Source organism: Carassius carassius, chromosome 1 (genome assembly GCF_963082965.1).
Source record: "Carassius carassius chromosome 1, fCarCar2.1, whole genome shotgun sequence".
NCBI lineage: Eukaryota > Metazoa > Chordata > Actinopteri > Cypriniformes > Cyprinidae > Carassius > Carassius carassius.
The window spans coordinates 20605826-20627385 of NC_081755.1; the positions used below are offsets into that span (position 1 = coordinate 20605826).

Consider the following 21560-nt stretch of genomic DNA (forward strand, 5'->3'; position numbering starts at 1 on the left):
TATTTGCTTTATTTGCATTGTTCCCCATTAGGTAATAGTGCTAAGGTAGTTTTCTGCAATATAAAGTGTTTTTATTTGTCTAAATGAGGACTAGAGTGATCACTTATCATTCCCAGCACTGCAGCTGTTCTTTTCCCTTCCACATCTAATCCCACCTCTGCTTTTTTATTCCTCAAACAGAACCACTGCTGGCCTGGATTCTTAGATAGCGGCAGGCTCCTGGCAGAGAAAGATAACACTGCACTCCTCTCATCTGTCTATGCTTACCTCTGCAGGAGGAGAGAGACAGTGTGTGGAAATGAATGACTGCAGTGGTACAGTGGAGATGTGTTTCTGAGTCTTGTGTGTATCCAGTAGAGATCTCAACAGGGCCTTTTTAATAATTCAGTATTGGCTTAAAAATAACCTGTATTCCTTTGTTTTGTTTTTTTTCTATGTGGGAGAAACACTCTCCTGTTTCTTCAAAACGAAATCCCATCAGCACTAAATACCATATCAGCAAAGCTCAAATGAATAAATTATAGAGGTCAGTGTGGAAAATATTGGAGGTGTTTATCAGCACATCCTGTACCTTTGTATTCCTTATAAATAATTATTCATCTTCTCTTTAATGGATTATATATTTATGTTTTATTGAAGAATTATCTTACCTCAGACTCCTTGTAGTAGCGTTCTGGGATCTCGTCGTAGGCGATGTCAATAAAGCACACCTCCGTTTCTTCATCTCGAGGCTCTGTATCAAAGATCTAGAGCACAATGAGAGGATGTTAGAAAGGAAATTTGTGAAGAAACAATCTACCAGCTACCACTGCTACTGAAATTGTCAGGATGCACTTAAACTACAAATTAGTTTTAACCGGATGTGGTTTAACAAGTTTCCTTTGTTCACACTGAAAGCAACAATGATGTGAGATGCAACACAATCAGAACATATTTGATCTGTAAAATACAGATATGGTGAGGGGATGATATATTACAGTGAGTGGAAATCAAGCAACTAACAGAAAACCTTGTCGCTTGTTGCACTTTGCAGTAGTATATTAACTGAATAAAGGGATCATGCACCCAAAAATGAAAATTCTGTCAGTAATTACTCACCCTCACTTCATTCCAAACCCATAAGACCTCTGTTCATCTTTGGAACACAAATGAAGATATTTTTGATGAAATCCGAGAGCTTTATGATCCTGTATAGACAGCAATGCAACTACCATGTTCAAGGCCTGGAAAAGTGATAAGGACATTGTTAAAATAGTCCATATGTCATTGCTGTCTATGCAGGGTCAGGAAGCACTCCACAAATATCTTAATTTGTGTTCCAAAGATGAACAAAGACTTATGGGTTGCAGGTTAAGACATTGGGTAACCTATCCCTTTAAATCAGGGGTGTCCAATTCACTCCTGAAGGGCTAATAGAGTTTATCACCAGTCTGCCCCAATACATTGGCTGGAAGAGCTTGGTTAGCTGGTTCAGGTGTGTTTAATTAGGATTGGAGCCAAACTCTGCAGGACAGTGACCATCCAGGAGCAGGACTGGACGACCTTGGATAAACCAAGTTACTCCCGGTTGCCAAGTTGCTGTATTGTTGGTCACTAGTTAGTCTCACACCCACAGTAAAAGAGTACTATATACTGCACAGAAAACTGAACAACAATCCACGAAGAAAGTAAGTCATGCTTTACAAGCTCCCATACTGAGTTTGTGAGGTTCAACTTCACATTGAATCAACTAAACTGTTGTTGTTCACTTTACATTAACAATCTCTTTTCATCTGAACGGGCGGATGTTGACTGCAGTAGCTGCTTAACTCTGTCACCATAACATCATCAGCTCAGACTTCTGGTTGCTTAATGCAGCAAATCACTCTCAGCATGACCACAAGCTTGTTCATTTGTCACCAGGATATGACTTTCTGTTGTGGGTAGATCTTTGGCAACTCTCGGCAGACTCCAACACTTCTACAGCCGCAGACTCCATGCTTTCCACAAGAAGGAGCTCTCGGTCTGTGTCCGTATTGCATAAGCTGCCACTCATCCGAGTGCTTGCAGCCTAACAACGACTTTTTAATGGGTGAGAGCACTCCGTTCAAAGGATCGGGTGCTTTCAGGTGAGAGAACGGCTCTCCTGTTGTTTGCCACCTGTGTGGGTTTGTCAATTACATTGTAATTCTATGTATATCCAACTGACAGTAAGCTTCAGGGATGACATGGAGAGAAATGTATAAAACCTCTTTATTTTAAAATGTAGACACAAAGGAGAGTGCACTAGCTGTGAGAGCAAGGAATGAATGGGTTGAAAATCTAAAATAAAGAATAAAAGGGGATGACATGGCAGAGTACCTGATTATTTTATAAAATAAGGTACGGTGGACTTTATCAAGAGAGATGGGGAAATTTAAAAAGGGCTTGAATGATGGCTCTAATAAATAAAATCTGCCTTTATTTCTGAGATGTGGCATAAACACGGAGTCAAAGCACGAAACTCGTACAAGCTTGTTTATCAAAGCCGATGAACAAAATACAAGAACCAACTCTAAATCCCAATGGTGGTGAAAAGCAACATTAAAGTGGACTCCTGCTGCAACGCAGACTAATGCATGCTGGAGTGCACCGTTTATACTTCAAAGCAGCCAACATGGCTGAAATGTAGGGAAAACATCAGAAACCGCCTCTCAAGTCAACGAGGAGGCGGAATACAGATCAAGGATTTGTGTTTTCTGCACTTACAGATGCAGACAGAGTTCTATAGGTGCAAAAAGACAAGACACAAGTGAAGAGGTGGGTTAAAATATCACTCTGACGGAGGCCGTGGTTGATTAAGCAAAAAAAAGCAAGGTCCGTGAAAAATGGTGTGGAAGAACTTGACTGGCCTGCATAAAGTTCACACCTGAACCCCACTAAACACCTTGCAATAGGAACAGCCAGAAAGACCCCATCATCAAACGTCATTGCCTTAACTTCATGGCCACTCGTATGTCAAAATAGAAACAAATCCGCGCATCAATTTTCCAACATTTAGTCAGAGGTATGTCTTTCTAAAACAGAAGTGGAAACTGTTAAAGCAGCAAATGAAGAACATACTCTCTATTTATGCACATGGTTTTGTAATAAAATGCTCAATAAGCACATACAGCAGGTCACTGTCAGGTTAAAATGAATTCATCTTTTAAAAAGAATTGTCCTGAGACCTTGTATTTTCCCCCATTCTAATGAACCAAAACAATTTACTTTGTGAATGCATGTTTCTAGTTTCATAGTGCACAAAATATATTGGTGCACACTAATCCAAATAAATAAAAATATCTTTATAATCTCATCAAAATGTAATACTGCTCTTTTTTTGGTTGATATCACAGATCTCCCTTATTTTTCATCCCATTTCATTTAAATAAAATAATATTAATGTTGTGCGGGTGATAGGTCTGTCCCTCACTCGTTTATTTCAGCACCATGGACAGGGCAAATCAACAGCACATGGCCAATGGAACCAGATGGCTGATAAAACCTGAAGCTATTTTCTGCTCATCAGCCACCGTAACTAAAGAAGTGTTGGCATCTCAAGCGAGTGTGAAACACGGTTGGAGAAAGAATGCAGCGTTCTGTTATTTCTCACCTGCAGATGCAGAAAAAGCCCTGAGGTGAACCAACCAGCACCCCACCACCTCCCAACAGATGCTACCTGGCTCCTACTCCTCTCCTTTACAGCGCCACAAACACATTCATATTTCATTCAATCACTTTGTCTGTGAATTGTCTATGTCTATCAATCTTTGTCTAATCAAGTCTTGTTTTTCCAGTATACCATTATAGTATGAAAATGCAACATCTTGAATTCCAAGACATTTTCTCAGAACACCTTACTATTTCCACAAATTTGGTTTTCACTACTTCATCCCTTCCCACTGTACAACTGATTTCACATTTAATCATTGTGAGTTCAAGCACATCATTTGTAAATGTTAGATCTTCAAACAAACCCACAAACACCTCAAACTGATCACAGGAGAGGGAGAACTATCCGCTCGCAGTGAGTGATCTTTAAAATGCTCTCATTTGTGGCAGATGATAAAAGGGTTACTAGATGCAAAAAGCAAGGGGATAAAACAAAGCAAAATTCTTTCTAAGTGAGTGAGCATGTATGCGGAGACTCGTACAGACAGCACTAGCTCAGACAGACCGTAACCGCCGTCTGGAACAATCCTGATACATGTAAGCCCTTCAGACTGACTGCAGGCCAGCATTATTAAAGAGTCAAGCTTACCCTGGAACTCTCTACAGGACAAATCCCTTCTGAAATCACAAGCGCTTTTTGGCTAGTGGGTTTCTTCCACTTAAATTTGCAGAGTGTTAAGGATGTCAAAACAAACAAAAAATCAGAATGTCATCATAAACGTGTATGAATACACACAAGTGTGAATGAGATTTGTGAGTGACATCCTATGGACTTCTTTATTGTTGATTCTATGTACTTTTCATAGCTTGACATCCACCTAATGACAAATCGGGAGAAGAATAGTTTACCAAAAAAGAAAACTAACTTATCGCCAGACCATGAATTTATTTCTTAATTGAATCAGATTTGAAGAAATTTATCATAACATCACTTGCTAACCAATGCATCGCCTGCAGTGAATGGGTGCCGTCAGAACAGCTGATAAATACATCACAATAATCCACAAGTAATTCACACAAATCCAGTCTATGAATTAGCATCTTGTGAAGATGTTCTAAGATACAAATCTATTATTGAGGTGTTTAAATTGAAATTGTCACTTCTGGACAAAATACATAAGCGAAAAATAAACTGGAGGAAGCATTATTATGGTTTGTTAAATATGCTTGGAGTTGTTAATTACCACTGGAGTGGTTTGGATTACTTGTTTTTATCAGCTGCTTGGACTCTCATTCTGCCGACACCCATACACTGTAAAGGATCCATTGGTGAGCAAGTGATGCAATGCTCAATTTCTCCAATCTTTTCGAATGAAGAAACAAACCCATTAGTCTTGAATGGCCAGAGGGTGAAACTTCAGCAACTTTTCATTTCTCTGTGAACTATTCCTTTAATAATGAATAAATATTTAATCAGTCATAAATAAACAAGGGAAGACCCACAACTCTATAAAGTTTTATAAGCACATTAAATCTAGTGATGACACAAATTGTTTCCGAGCCTCTACTAGGCTTTCTAGATGTTAGTTTTGCTCATCATTTCTCTCATTCCACATGATCAACAGTTTTCACTTTACAAAAATGATTTAGATGAATGACAACTGAGAAAAGACCAGGAAAGATGAAATCATGCATATTTACACTACATTCAATATACATACATTGTCATTGATGCCTTTATTGTCTTCATACTTTGTCTCAACGTGGATGGAGAACTTTGGCAGGAAAGAGCACTAAAGAAGATGAAAAAATGTTAAACGTGTCAGAAATGACTTCAATTAGGCAAAAACAGCCACCCTAGAAATTATTTGGATACTTAAAAACACATCAAATCAACTATCATCTGCACAGAAAATAAAAACAAGCTTTTTTCCTCACTTTTCTTCATTATTTTAGCTCAATGTATTTGAGTCAGCAAGTGTTTTTGTGTGTGTGTGTATAGATGAATTTCTCCAAATTCACACAGTAGAGGAATCAGACAATCACATTGATGACAATCATTATAATGCACTAACATTTGTTTGAAAACCACATAATACATCTGTCTTCATTTTCAAGAGTGCATCTATTGTTTTATTTCGAACCAAACAAAGATTACATTCTGATTGTTTTTTTGTTGTGTTTTTATTTTTATTTTATTATTTTATAAAACTTGACAGTTGGTTTCACATGCTATTTAACAATTTCATTCATAAATTGCTGTGCTCCTTAAAAGATAGAAAAAGAGCAATAGTTTACCCAAAATAAATATTTGTGGGAAATATTCTTACTCCTAGGCTGTCCAAGTTGTAGAGTAGTTAGTTTCTTTACTGGAACCGAATTGGAGAAATGTAGCATTACGTCACTTGCTCACCAGTGGATCCTCTGCTGTGAATGGGTGCCATCAGAATCCAAACAGCTGATAAAAACATCACAATAATCCACACCACCATCTAGTCCATCAATTAATGTCTTGTGCAGAGAAAAGTTGTTTGTTTGTGAGAAACAAATCTACCATTAAGGCATTTTTAACTTTACATTTTCACTTATGGCCATAAATAAACCCATAATCCATAATCATGCTTCATCCAGTGATAAAGTCCATGCCTGTTGTTCTCTCAAATCAAAATCCACCAACATATCGGTTTAAAATTGTTTTCGCTCATAAACGGTGCTTGATCTGTGCATATTTCTCTCCTGATTCAGAGGAGATTACTTTTTCACTAAAGAAAGCGATATTATGGAGGGAGGACTCATGTTTTGGCCGGAAGCAAAGGTTTGAAGTTAAAAAAAAAACCTTAATGATGTGGATTTGGTTCTTATCAACATGCAGCTTTTCACCGCACAAGATGTTAAGTGATGGACTGGAGTCGTGTGGATAGTTTGTGGATTATTGTGATGTTTTTATCAGCTGTTTAGACTCTCATTCTGACGGCACCCATTCAGAAGATCAACTGGTAAACAAGTGATATATTACCATGGAGAAACATAATCTACATGAATGGCCTGAGGGTAAGTAAATTTTTAAATTAACTATTAACTATTCCTTTAAAGTATGTAAATACTTTATTACCTCTGCATATAATGAATCAACAGACAATTAGGGAAAAATAACCCTACCACAAACGACATGCAATGGTTAATTCTATTGAGTCCAGTAACTAATTTTAGACATCTATCAAGAAGGGTCAAAGCCTCGACCCAGCCTCATTCATGAACACACTGCATGCTTGCTCTCAGTAGATCTGGTGCACTGCAGGGCAACGCGCTTCGGTGTGATTGTGTTTTATGAACCTGGCGTTCTGCTGTAATGATGAGCTCTTTTTCTGCATCACTGCATTTACAGCCTCCCTGTCCTCCTCCTCTCTCCTCCCTCTGAGACCCAACACGCTGCTGCCTGATTAGATTAAGCACCGCTCCCACAATCGCTATGGAGATCAATAGAGGCTGAGTTACGTAATGTTGGAGGAAATGCTGGAGCAGTGGGGGAAGGGCGAAGGATTGAGGAGAAGAGAGGAAGAGCAGATCTATGGGTGCAAACCCGCAAGGCATTGTTGCGCTCTAAATCGCTGTTTGAAACAGTAGCTCGCCAAGCTACAAACTACTTAGCGCTTAAAAGTACTTTAAACTATAGACAAAATCTTTTGAAAAACTAGTTGGCTACATTTCATGCTACTGACAAAAAAATTATGTGTAATGTACAATACTTAAGCTTTTAATAAGGCAAATATGTAACTATCCATGTGAAAAATAATTGAACTCAAGTGTATGGAATGCACCAGTACTTTACTTTAAGTCTTAAAATAATTAAGTTTAAAAACATATAGTATTAATAAAACATATCTAATGTAAGTTTTCTGAAATAAAAAACAACCTAAGTAAACTTAAAGAGAGATGCTTTCATGACTGTTTCTTAACATACTTGAGTACACTTTAGAAAAGTGCAATATGTGATGTCAAATAAAAAGCTGTACATTTTTACCCATTGATTTAATACTCTTTTATTGTGTAGACTAAGTAGACTTACTTTGATGTGTTGAATACAATACTAAAGCACATGTGAGGTACTTGATTATGATTTATCTGAAGTGTGTCATTTAAAGTTACTATATTATTTAAATTAGGGTTAGGGTTAATTTTAAAATGTATACATCTATTTTCCTTTATGATCAGTTTTGTACTTTAGTCCACTGTATTCTCAGCACACACCACAGGACATCGCAGAGACTCCAATAATAAAAGCTTACAAAATAAGAAGTATTATTGCCCATTACATATCTGCACTATGGATGTTATCCAAATAAAATGAAATTAGTGTAGAGGGAAGGTATTGGAAGTGTCTATTTTGGCAATACAGAGCAGTGAACCTCCACATTTTCTGGGTGCCAGCAATATTTTTCTCATGCATAATTTTTCCATAGAGATTTCAAAATATTCTTAAAAAATAAAGTCTTGTAAGACATTAACCAAACCAACCAGCTCCAAGACATGTGACGCTTTTGAATATAATTTCAACACATTATTGAGGCTGACCGCTAGTGGATTTGATTGATTATGATAACTAGGTTGCACCGCACTGAGGTGCTTTTCCCAAAAGTATTGTTAGCCAACTATGGTCGCAAGTTCTGTCGTTACCAACATAGTTCAACGATTCGCTGTCTCCCGAAACCATAGTTCAAATAAACATTCGCTGTAGGTTGGACCTACAGCTCTTGAGCTGTGGTTAGAAGCAAAGTTTCTTGTTAGCAAGGGATATGGGCTTAAAAATATATGGTCTTGGACACAATAAGCAAGCTAACATGCAGTACAATCTGTATTTTCCATTCTATCTAAATATAAATTCATTTAAGTCTATGTATTTTTGTGCATTCTCTAAAAGCTGTTTTTGAAGAGTACACATGTGCACAAATACCTAGAGGGAACCCCAGAGTATGACGCTTGTATGACTGGCAATCTGCGCAAATCCACGTTCATTATGAGCGTTGATTTGCGCAGCTAGTCAGTTAACAATGGCTCTGTGTAGTGAAAGCTGCTCTATGTAAAATCAATCAAATGATGGAATTTACCGCTGATTTGAGAACTGCCATTACTGACGAGATGCGCATTAATTATCGGACGATATTTATCGTGCACCCCTAGTTTAGTTGTCTGTCAAAACAAAGAGCAGGGGCTGTCAGTGATTTGGCCTCTAGAGGTTGTTTCTCGTACTGAATAATGACAGCTGACATTCTGAGCCACTCCAATTCTTGGGATTATACATTTGAGTTTTTTTTGCAAAAAATCTGGATAAATTTTGAAATACAAGTAGTTTGAGAGAGTACAGAAACCTTCTTTGATTGGTGGATCTCTCTTCAGGATTATGGGTAGTGTAGTTTTTCATTGGGAATTGCATAAATTTTTATTCTTTTTAAACTTTGTTTACGTGCGGCCTAAACACAAGCATATACCATGAATTCACAAGCTCTGAGCTCATGGCAGGACTGTCTTAAAAGGTTTATGTTACTGCTAAAAATCAATATCTCTATGAAGAAAATTAATGGGATTTGTACTTCCTGAGCTCTACTGTTGCACTCAGTTAAATGAATACATCGGATAAAATAAACGTTTGAAACTTTGATATGTTGACTGCAATTTTCTTAACACAAGGACGAAAAAAAAAATAACCTATTTACAAATATATATTGTCTCCATAAACATTCAGCCAATAAATGAGTGTGTTTCAATGCTGCTTTCAATGTTATGCATTACAATATTGTGTAACTCTATAAAAAATAGCTATTCAGGTTACTTAGTTACTTTTTATGCAGAGTAATGCATTATGTTACTTTTGCATTACTTTGTCACTTGATCTGAGCTTGCTTATTTCTTTTTTTAATAATAATAATAAAAAATAAAAAAACTCAAAATTTCTATTTTTGACAACTGTAAAGGCCCTTTCACACCAAAAGTTAAATTGTTAAGCCTCAGACGGAAGGAAGCATCTATTTGTAAAAGTAACTCAGATATTTTTCGGTAAATTTAAAGTAATGTGTTACTTTACTAGTTACTTGAAAAAAAGTAATCTAATTGTGTAAAAAAGTAATCTGATTACATTACTCCCAACACTGCATGCAACTAAAGTCTAAGTCACAGAATGCTACTTTTTTCATTGTTATTAAACATGCGCTAGATGGACATAAATTTGATCTCACATCTTTTTCAGCATCTCATGTATGACGCTGCACTCTAAAAATGCAGCTCTCACGTTAAAAGTAGTACAGTTTTTCAAAAACATGCTTTTTCATTCCACGCCTCATATTTTTGGATGTAAAATGCGTTCTGTGTGAATATCCCCTGAGGTCCCAATACCTTAGACCTTCAATATATTCACAAGGCTCAGAGGAGTCCTGAGGCATTAACATGTATTATTGCTCTTTCGAATAAGCACAAGGTTTTCCACGAAACCTAATACGGTCTCCAAGGATCTTGAAGACACCTGGTCTGTCTGGTTTTCCAATACACTCTAATTATATTGCAGCACAGCAAGGGAAAACAAGAACGGTGCATTCTGGGATAGCATAACAACATGGTTGGTGGTTAAGGGGAATTGGCTTGCGGACACTGTAGCTCTGTTCCAAGTCCTAGTGAGCTTGATTTGAACTGCCTACATAGACAAGATAATTGAAATAGAAGACTGAGAGCAGCCTTAATAGCAGCGCCACACTCCGAACAAATAGTGCTTTTCATGTGATACACACAGGAGACTCGACTCAAAACTGATTCCAGTGGAGCTATGCTAACATCATGCTAATAAACATACAGTAAAATGCATAAGACCACATGTCATGTCGTTTTAAAAACACCCTAGTGTTCAACAGCAAGATTTTTGAGAAGAAGTCTCTCATCTAGGCTGCATTTATTGAATCAGTAAAAGAAGAAGAAGTAATACTCACTGTATACTCTGAGCCAATGGTGGGGGAGGAGACGGATCGAGAAGATGACGGGGAGAGAGACAGAAAGAGAAAGAGAGACTTCATGTTAAAGGTCATAGCAATAAGCACATCGAAGTCTTGAAGCAATCAAACATTTAATCACAGAAAGACCTCCAGTTCTTCAGGGAACTGTAGTTCTTTCTGTTCTCTCTCTCTCTCTGTGTGTGTCTTTGTTTGTGTGTCTGACAAAAATATGTGCATGTATTTTGAGTGTGTGTGTGTTTATCATGCATACACACATCTCTGATATGTCCAAGTGTTTCCTTTCATTTGGTGTCAATTCTAAAGCATTTACTCGAAATTTGCTTCAATGCAGTATGTCAAAAAGATGTAATTTGTCACATTTAACTGTACATACATCTGTTCAAATAAGATCCTTAGGAATAATACAATTATTAATAAAAAATCTGTCAGTATTTACTCATCCGCATGTTGTTACAGTACTTTTATAGCGCTTATTTGTCCTTTTAGTGCTGCTTGTATTTATTAAAGTACATCATTTCTTTTGTTCCCAAATTGCTATTTGATATTTAGAGGTCTAATTTTAAAGAAGCAGTTCATAGATGTTCACGGCATCATAACATATGCATTCTTCAGCGAGCTGAGACTAACTGTAGAAAAACAACGTTCTGCACATATTTAAGATTTGACCGTGAAATAACAGCAGAAATATTACAGCATTTTATAAAGAACAGCGGACTCATTTTTGTCTGTTTTGACTATCAAACCTAATCATAGTAACAGTGAACAGTGGCACTTTCCAAAAATAGAATAGACTTTGGTGTCCTGTTACTGTTTTAAGAATTAGACATTCAATTTTTTTTGTAGTGAAAACTCCAAATAAACTATTAGTCTTACATAAGACAAACCTAAAGTAGCATGTCTTCTTCTTTGGTCATGATATACTGTCGTCATGAAACAATAATATGAAGAAAATCTTGCTGAGGAGTTCAGATTAAGTTAAAGTATGCTACTGCCACAGTATCACAAGATGTAAAAGAAATATTTCACCCAAAAATGAAAGTTCGCTGATTACAGTATATACCAACCCTCAGACCATCCAACATGTAAATGAGTTTGTTTCTTCATCAGAACAGACTTGTAGAAATGTAGCATTGCATTATTTGTTCACCAGTGGATCCTCTGCAGTGAATGGGTGCCGTCAGAATGAGAGTCCAAAGAGCTGATAAAAACATCACAATAATCCACAAGTAATTCTCACGACTCCGTCTCCAGCCAATCACTTTATGTCCTGTGAATTGAAAAGCTGCATGTTTGTAAGAAACAAAACCCATCAAGACATTTTTTCATGCCACATCGCTGGCTAAAATACGGTCCTATGTCCATAATATTGCTTTTTCCAGTGAAAAAGTCATCTCGTCTGAATCGAGAGAGAAATATGCACAGATCAAGCACCGCTTATTAGATAAAACAGTCCTAAACTAATATGTTGGTCAATTTTGTTGTGAGAGGACAACTGTTTGGACTCTCATTCTGACGGCACCCATTCACTGCAGAGGATCCATTGATGGGCAAGTCACGTAATGCTAAATTTCTCCAAATCTGTTCTGTGAGGAAACAAACTCATCTACATCTTTGATGGTTTGAGGTGAACCCATTTTTGGGTGAACTATTCATTTAAGAAATTACAATGGCACTGTATGCTTGCAAGTAAGTAGCTGTAGTTACCGGTAATGGTGTAGGGATAATAATTCCACGCTTTCTCCGTCACATAGAAGATTTTGGGCACCACAGCTTTGGCCCAGCTCGGAAGCTTGCTGAAAGAGACAAAAAAAGGAAAGAAAAGTATTGAGAAGACAGTGGAGAGTGCCAGCTCACTGTGCCAAACGCCCCGTCCCCCCGGCTGCAATGACAGTAGTAATCACAGACTGATAGCTGCAGTGAAGAAGCGCTGATGGCTGCTTAGGGACGAAGATGCTCTTTCATTCTCATCTGAGATCAGGTTTCCTTAACCGCTGCCAAAACTCATTCTCTTTAAGAGCAGCTGCAAAACTGCTCTTCAATCAGTCCCTCAAAGTCCTAACAGACGGCTGTGAATATGAGCTGTGAGCTTGACTACTAACAGACAGCTCAGAAGCAGCATATCAGTGACTGGAGACACTCAAATCTTCTATGCCTCAGTGATTCAGCCCAGTGTACTGCAAGTTCATACTAATGCTTGTTCTGGACTGAATCTGTCAAATAAGATCAGATATTTCACTTTTTTTTAAGAAATCAATGTTTATGAATTGATAAAAAATGACAAGACTTTTACATTGTTACAAAATTAACAAATTTAAAAAAATGAAAAAAAAAAAAAAATTCTGAAAAACAGTTTCCACAAAAAATATTAACCAACACAACTATTTTCAACATTGATAATATTTAGAAATGTTCATCAAATCAGTATATTAGAATGATTCATGACACTGAAAAGATGATGCTAAAAAATGCAACTTTATATGACCCCACAGTTTTGAATGGTTATGTGGAAAATAATAATAATAATAATAATAAATAAATAAATAAATGAATAAATTGTTAGCAACCAATAGTACATACTTATGGATCGCGCTTTTTTGAAGCTTTGATTGTGTTTACAGTGTGCAATATAACATGTGTTCATGAGTCCGCTGTTTTCACAGTCATAAAAACGGTCTGATGACTTCCTTGTTCTATAAAGTCCCTCCTTCAGAAATATGTAGCGAGTTCTGATTGGGCCAGCGGCTCCTGTGTTGTGATTCGACAGCAGATGAGCACAGGCTGCCCTCCTGGAAACGCGCGATTGGACTAGTTTTGAGAAGCAAATGGGCAGGAGCATGTGCTGGAGATGTACTTATAATCACAGGAGCGTTTTTACTGACGAGATGTGCATGAAAATCACATTCGATTTTTTGCACAGCCCTAACATCTAGTTAACAAAGCTAAACAGCTTTGCCCTTTGTGTAATAAGTTACAGAAACTGTTAAACGCACCAACTCAAATAATAAAATACACTTACTAGTTGTGATCCATAAACAACGCCTTCTCCAGACAAAGAGGGAACTGCTCCATCTTTCAAGAATAATCTTTTTGCGAATCCAGCATTAAACTGATTGAGATTGAGGAAGCTCGCTGTCTTCAGCAAAATGTGCTGCACATAGTTTTACATGTGGATTATAATTTTCGGGAACTGAAAATCATAAATTGTAACCATAAATCTCCAAGTACAGCGTCCCTGGGAAGCCCAAACAAAGATGATTGGACTCCGAGATGAAAATAACAGTGTTTCAACAACATGGAAAACACAATCGCAACTCTTCCTTCTTCTCCGTCGGAGTGCAACAAGGCAACGCCCCCTTTTTTGTGTATTCATGTGGGCAGGGTTAGTCAGGGCGTCATTACTGCAGGAACTAGAGGGATGTAGTCCAAACGGGTCGTTTTTTGTAGGCAAATTCTGTTAAATAAAATATCTCGCTTGGCATTGAACTTTGAGCTTTAGAATTTTACTGATATTATTTATACTCTAACAAGAACATTACACACTAACTAAAGTTTAAAACATGGGATCACGAAGAACGGGACCTTTAACAAAAAAAAAATTTCTTTACAATTTTGTGACAGGTCATATCTTACAGTCGTGACAAAATATATATTATCGAGCTTTTGTGACTGTTGATTTGTGTGAAAGAAATAAAAATACAAAAAATGATTTCAAGTAAGATTCTATTAACAGATTTGGGCAATAAAACTACTTCTCCTAAAACCAGTGCTATACTCTAGTACTAATATTAATATACTGTATTTATTATAAACTAAAGAAAATACCTTGGCAATTAGTCCAGGAATAATTTCAGATTTGACAAAACTAAAGGATTTCAAAGGTTCCAATGAGATTCAAGAGTAAAAGCAACTGCATTTATTTATAATAGAAATGGGTGAGATTTGCGATTAATTTATTAATTTATTTCTCTTCCATTTACAGTTTCTGTTGCCCAAACACTATTATGAAGGAAAACACACACACACACACACACACTCTCTCTCTCTCTCTCTCTAATAGGCTTGTCCCCAAATAAATAAATAAATAAATCAGTACATTTGTGTTAAGAACATTCTAATGATTCATTTATGAGTGAGTGTTGCTATTTTCAAAATTACTGGCAGGCACAATTGTTCAACATCTTTTGTGCCATGTCTAAATAATCAGTGGCTCTCATGCACTACAATTTTAATTCTGTCATTATTTCTTCACCTTCTATGATATTTTCCATGGACACAAAAAAAACTAAGACTGAAGAACTGTTATGCAGTATTTGTGTCACGCAGTCTGGTCTCTGTTTCCCTGGGTGTCCACTAGTGGTCTCACTTCCTCATAGGCACCTCACCGTAGGCACTACATTTCCCACAAAGCCTTGTCCCTTCATCACAGTTATTGCACTCCTGTTAATTGCACTCAGGTGTCTTCACTTGATAGTCATTACCCTGCCTATATAATCCGGTCTGTTTCCATTTGTTTTCATGGAGTCCTTTCTTTCCGTCACCCAGTTTCCTTGTCTTCCGAGTTCCTTGTCTTCCGAGTTCCTGTTCCCGTTCCTGTTCCTTTCCTGTTTGTTTATTTGTTGGATTGATTTATGGTTTTGACCCCTGCTTGTTGATTTCTCTTTGGATTACCCATTAAAACCCATTCTGCGATTGGCTCTCTCATCTCCTGCGTTTCACTGGGTCTCCGATCGTAACAGAAGGACTCCATCAATGTCGAGATGCAGCGGTGTGGGACTTCATTCCCGTTGCCCAGCCAGTATGGTGGAGCGGAGGGCGAAATATTTAAAATTAACCACCCTCGGTCAAGAGGGCAATGAGGTGGGTGCCATGGCACAAATGTTCTGGTCCCTAGCTGAGGGGATTGGATACAATGATGCGGCCCTAAAGGACACTTTCAACACCGGGCTGGATGACCCGGTTCCTCGAATTGAAATGGAGCAGTTGGACGCCTATAATTTCTGGGAGTTTGTATTTTATTTACAACATCGGTCTCCGTGGAATACCCCAGCCACACCTGTCTCTCCCGGTGGGATGGCCGATTCTAGAACGGGGTCTACAGACAGGAGGACCGCAAGCCCAGCGCCACTGGACAAGATGGCCGCCAGCCCAGTGCCACAGATTTAGGGCTAGTCACCGTTGACCCTCCAGAGTCAGGGCTAGTCACCGTTGACCCTCCAGAGTCAGGGATAGTCACCGTTGACCTTTCAGAGTCCGGGCTAGTCACCGTTGACCTTCCAGAGTCAGGGCTAGTCACCATTGACCTTCCAGAGTCAGGGCTAGTCACCGTTGACACTCCAGAGTCAAGTCAAGTCACCGGTGATCTTCATGGGCAAAGTCAAGTCACCAGTGTTCTTCATGGTCAAAAGGCAAGTCACTCTTGATATTCATGGACAAAGGCAAGTCACCATTGATCTTCATGAGCGGATTCTGGTCACCAATTATCTTCATGAGCAGAGTCAAGTCACCAATGATCTTCATGAGCAGAGTCAAGTCATCATTGATCTTTCTCTCAACGTCTCTGCTGAACTACCAGAGTCTCTCCTCGTCTCGGCTGAACTACCAGAGCCTCTCCTCGTCTCTGCGGAACTTCTAGGGTCTCGTCACGTCTCGGCCTAACTCTCTGAGCGCTCTACTGATCCTGTCGTGGCCACGGAGGCAACCCTTAACTTGCTTAATTTCTCTGTTTCAGACTTGCCTAACCAGACTGGCGCTCCTGTGTCATCAAGCCCACTTCTGCGCCGCCCTGGTGGGCTTCTGTCTTGACCGCACGGATGTGGTGGTCTTCTGCGCCGCCCGGGTGGGCTTCTGTCTCGACCACACTGATGTGGTGGTCTTCTGCGCCGCCCGGGTGGGCTTCTGTTTCGACCTCACGGATGTGGTGGTCTTCTGCGCCGCCCGGGTGAGCTTCTGTTTCAACCGCACGGATGTGGTGGTCTTCTGCGCCGCCCTCGTGGGCTTCTGTCTTGACCGCACGGATGGGGTGGTCTTCTGCACCGCCCTGGTGGGTTTCTGTCTCGACCGCACGGATGGGGTGGTCTTCTGCGCCGCCCTGGCGGGCTTCTGTCTCGACCGCACGGATGGGGTGGTCTTCTGCACCACCCTGGTGGGCTTCTGTCTCAACCGCACGGAGGTGGTTGCACTCCTGTTAATTGCACTCAGGTGTCTTCACTTGATAGTCATTACCCTGCCTATATAATCCGGTCTGTTTCCATTTGTTTCCATGGAGTCCTTTCTTTCCGTCACCCAGTTTCCTCGTCTTCCAAGTTCCTGTTCCCGTTCCTGTTCCTTTCCTGTTTGTTTATTTGTTGGATGTATTTATGGTTTTGACCCCTGCTTGTTGATTTCTCTTTGGATTACCCATTAAAACCCATTCTGCGATTGGATCTCTCGTCTCTTGAGTTTCACTGGGTCTCCGATCGTAACAATTTGTCATAAAACTAATACGAGCTAGCAAGTTCAGAAAAAGACCAAAGCATCAGAAAAGTAGCTCACACACTATATATAAAGTCTTCTAAAGTAATACTCTGTATGAAAAACAGACCAAAATTTAAATCAATATTCACTGATGCTCTTACCCTCACCCAAAACTCATATCTAGCCTCCAACTATAGTATATATGTAGTTATGCATGTAGTTTTTGGTATCAAATAGTCATCCGAATGGAACGCTGGAAACAATCTTATTATTGCTGGGTAGATGCGACTGGGAAACCAATAAAATCAACGATGTGTTGGGGAAGCATGAGGCATCTTAATATAATAAGCCAATGGAGTTCTTCTCACGCCCTTCTGCAGTTGTGTCCTAAATAAACCAGATGCAGAGGGGATGAAACTGGGATGGGTGCCAGTCTTAAAAGCCAGAGCAGCGGGAATAAAGCAACTTTTTATGCAGGCCTTGCACATTTTGCTGGTGCATGACTCGGCACAGCTGTGATGTAACCCTGAGGGCTTTTAAAATGCAAATGGGTTTTCAGAAACGAGCCTACACTAACAGTAAGACGTCCATTTGCACTAAACCAGATGCATTTATGTGGAGGACTGCTTTTGTCTCCAACTCTTTCCAAATGCATAAATCCATCCATTTTTCATCAATTTCAGTCTGAAGTGAAATCAAAAGATGTTGGTGTTCTAGATTTGGTGCCGAACAACGGCCACAGCTTGCGTAAGCAGCATGGCACGCACGAGCGCAAAAGCAGGTGGCCTGTGGGCGAGAACGCAGGTACAGCTTCCCACAGCCAAATCTCCCATTCTACACGTGCTATAAAAGCGGGAGCTCAGCCGTCTCCCATCCCACGCACATCTCAAGCTCCCCACGCGCTCTCTTATTTTCTCTGTTCCTTCTTTTTTGCTCTCATGCGTGCTCCACTGTGACTACTCCTCCTCCTCATGTCTGTTATCCCTTTAAGTTTAGATTTTTCTCTAGTTTATCATCTAGAGTTCACACAGATTTGGGGTTTCGAGAGGGGATTCTTTTTAATATGCTTGTTGTGACTGCTACTGTAGTTATCCTACTGTAAAAATTATATTCTTAGGCTCATTAAAAATACTAGAGCAGTTCATAACCCAGACTTTAGTAGGCACTCACAAATGTTGAAATGCTGAAAACGTGAGTCATTTTTTATGAAGCAAAAAAAAGAAGCTCCTAATAAAATAAGTCTGAGCCTCAGACACTGGGTCAAAGGTTAGAAGCGTGTTTTTAATGAGTGTGGGTAATTGAAAACACCATTTTAAAATATCTGGCTTTTTGTAGCTATAATCATGTGTTTCACCAGGTGTATTTCAGGCTGTTTACACAAGCAGGCCTATCCAACTGTTGTTTTGTTTAGCGTTTTGTTTTGTTTCATTTTGTTGTTTCGTTTTTCTTTGCCTGATCCAAACCAATTTTAGAAGTGGTGTGATATCTGATTTTTGGTAATGTGTCTCAGACTTTCTAACACATAGTCTTAAAGAAATAGTTCACCAAGGCCGGCACCAATAGCTTTCACTGACATATAGTGCTGTTGCACTATGGGCGTCCCGGGTTTGTGGACCTTTCCTGATCCCACCCCTTCTTCCTCTCCCATTTCACTTCCTGTCATTACACTGTCCTATCTAAAGGCTTAAAATTACATCTTAAAAAATGAACATTTGCTTAAAATGTACTCCCCCTTAGGCCATCCAAGAGTAGATGAGTTTGTTTCATCATTGAAATAGATCTGGAGAAATTTATCATTACATCAATTGTTTATCAATGGCTCCTCTGCAGTGAATGGGTGCCGTCAGAATGAGAGTCCAAACAGTTGTGTTTGTAAGAAAAAAATCATTAAGGTGTTCAAACTTCAAACTCTCTTAAAATGGCCAAAATAGGAGTCCTCTATCCATAGCATTGCTTTTTTTAGTGGAAAAAAAAAATGTACTCATATTTTGGTCAGAAGAGACAGTTTAAAGTTATAAACGTCTTGATGGATTTGTTTCTTAGAAACAAGCAGCTTTTCATTTCATTCGATGTTAATTGTAGGACTGGTGTGGATTATTGTGATGTTTTTATTAGCTGTTGGACTCTCATTCTGACGGCACCCATTCACTGCAGAGGATACACTAGTGAGCAAATGACGTGATGCTATATTTCTCCAAATCTGTTCCCATGAAGAAACAAACTCATCTACATATTGGATGGCTTGAAGGTGAGTACATTTTAAGCAAATTTTCGTTTTTAATGGACATGTTTCAGTGTGTAAAGATCGCCGAGCATTTCAAATTCTTCCAGTAGTTAATAACTTGAAGTCAGCAAGATTACTCATGGACACATTCCCACCGGTCAACGCTCTTTTCATGGGTCCTTATCTTTATGCTTAACTAAGGTACATTACCTGGGCACTATATTGCTTCTGTTCCTTACACTGTTGTCTGTAGCAAATTTAAATTTGTATACTCTACTCTAATGAAAAACAATCAGTCATTCACAGAAGGCCAAAAGCCAACCCAATCCGTTGCCCATGCTCTAAACTGGTTGTCAGTGATGTCATGACCACCTCTTAGCCAATCATGACCCGCAGAGGAACAGTTTAATCAGCCTGGTCCTGGGGGACTGATGTCTCAGTTCAATAAAGCATCTCTCCAAAAACACAGCTGCATGAGCGATTGATTTATCAGTGGCCAGAATGGGCAGCGTCTTGGGGGACGGTGTCCTGAACCCATTTACTGGCTATTTTTGGGAAAGTGTTTGGGTCTCGAGTCATGCCCTTGCTTATTCTTGTTAAACTAGCAGCCACTTGGAGACCGCTCTCTTCGTGAGAATGAATTGAAGATCTCAGGTGGACTGCACTGACCCCAGCTGAGGCTCAATGTCAATGTAATATAAAACATTTAGAAAAGACACTACAAAGAGCAGTGAAAAGAGGACGATTTGTAGATAGTAAACAGAAATAGAAAATGTAGGAAAGAGCCTGATTTTTATCCATTTATCCGTTTGGCTAAAGGTGAAAGGTGTTGGTGACATCAAATGAGGAGAAAATCAAATATTTAACAACAGTGAAATCTTAAATATTCACATTTACTATGAAAATTATTTTGTCTTTTGCACAAGATGAACTGATATATCACGCACAATAAGCTTAAAATGTGTTAAGGAAATACAGTACTTTTATTCAGCAAGGATGCATTAAATTGATCAAAAGTGACAGAATAGGCATTTATAATGCTACAAATAAATGTGATTCTTGAATCCTGAAAATAATATTAATATACTGTAATAAAATTAGCACAACGGTTTTCAATATTGATAACAATGAGAAATGTTTCTTAAGCAGCAAATCAGTATATCAGAATGATTTCTGAAGGATCATGTGACACTGAAGTTTGGAGTAATGATGCTGAAAATAAATGATTAAATTACATTTTAAGGGGGGTGTCACGTGACCCAGAGCGAGATGGCTGCTTGAGTACTTGGCTCCGCTTTAATATTCAACTAATTAGCATTTTTTCCTCAGAATCTTTCGTTTTAAACAATTTTACATACCTTCAGTCATGTCTGACCCCACTTCGGACAAGGATTTTCCGATTTTCGGATCAACATGCTCGCAGAAAGCAAAAGAAAAAGACAAAAAGAAGACACTCATTCCTCGCCGCTAGCAGAAGCTAATGCTAATGCAACAGAAGTTGAATCGGACATGGCGCTGGTACTTAATGAAATAAGAGCCAACGGTTCACGTCTTGCAAAAATTTGAGAATAGTTGGCCTACCAGAAAGAGCGGAAGGTTCTGGTCCACTCGTGTCATTTCTCCGTTCCTCTATTCCCAAATGGCTAGACCTGCCTGCAGACTCTCTCACACTGGATATTGAACGGGCCCGCAGATCTCCTACTTTTGCGCCCAGTAATCCGAATTCACCCCCAAGGAGTGTTCTGGTTCGCTTTTTGCGGTTTACAGAAAAGGAAACTATTCTGAGGGCAGCGTTGAAGAAGAAAATTATTAATGACGGCGCAGAGCTTCGGTTTTACTCAGACCTATCTACGAGTGTCCTGCAGAAACGACGCTCAGAGAGTTCACCTCAGTGGTCAAGATCATGGTCTCCTGTGGCATATATCGCGGATTCGCCTACCCTGCTCGGGACAGATCCGCTTGTTTGATGATCCGAACTCGGATAAAGTTTTTCTGGACTCTATGGACAGATAATTTTTTTCATCTTCATCTATAATAAACACTATATTTTTTGGAGGACTTGTTTTTTCTTCTTCTTCTGAACCCGCCAGACTTGTAAGTGACTAAGGGTAGTTTTTTTATTTTAATATACTTTATTATTTTAGTTTTTTAAGGTTACTTTTGTTGCTACTTTTTGCTGCTTGTAATATTCGCTACCTTGGATACCTTGCAAAAACACAACAAGAAAGAGCTATAAAGGCAATCAGGACTCCAGAGGGCAAGGTCTCTTTTGATCC

At 39.0% G+C, this 21560-nt stretch overlaps 1 protein-coding gene across 1 annotated transcript in view; it reads right to left on the reverse strand.

Moving 5' to 3' along the window:
- Positions 1–21560, reverse strand: part of pitpnc1a (phosphatidylinositol transfer protein cytoplasmic 1a) — a 92999-nt gene that overhangs the window by 5970 nt on the left and 65469 nt on the right. The window contains exons 3-6 of the mRNA XM_059550766.1: positions 12312–12400; positions 10584–10591; positions 5334–5405; positions 651–746 (exon numbers count right to left, since the gene is read on the reverse strand). Coding sequence (XP_059406749.1) covers positions 651–746; positions 5334–5405; positions 10584–10591; positions 12312–12400 — 265 coding nt within the window. The remainder of the gene's footprint in view (positions 1–650; positions 747–5333; positions 5406–10583; positions 10592–12311; positions 12401–21560) is intronic.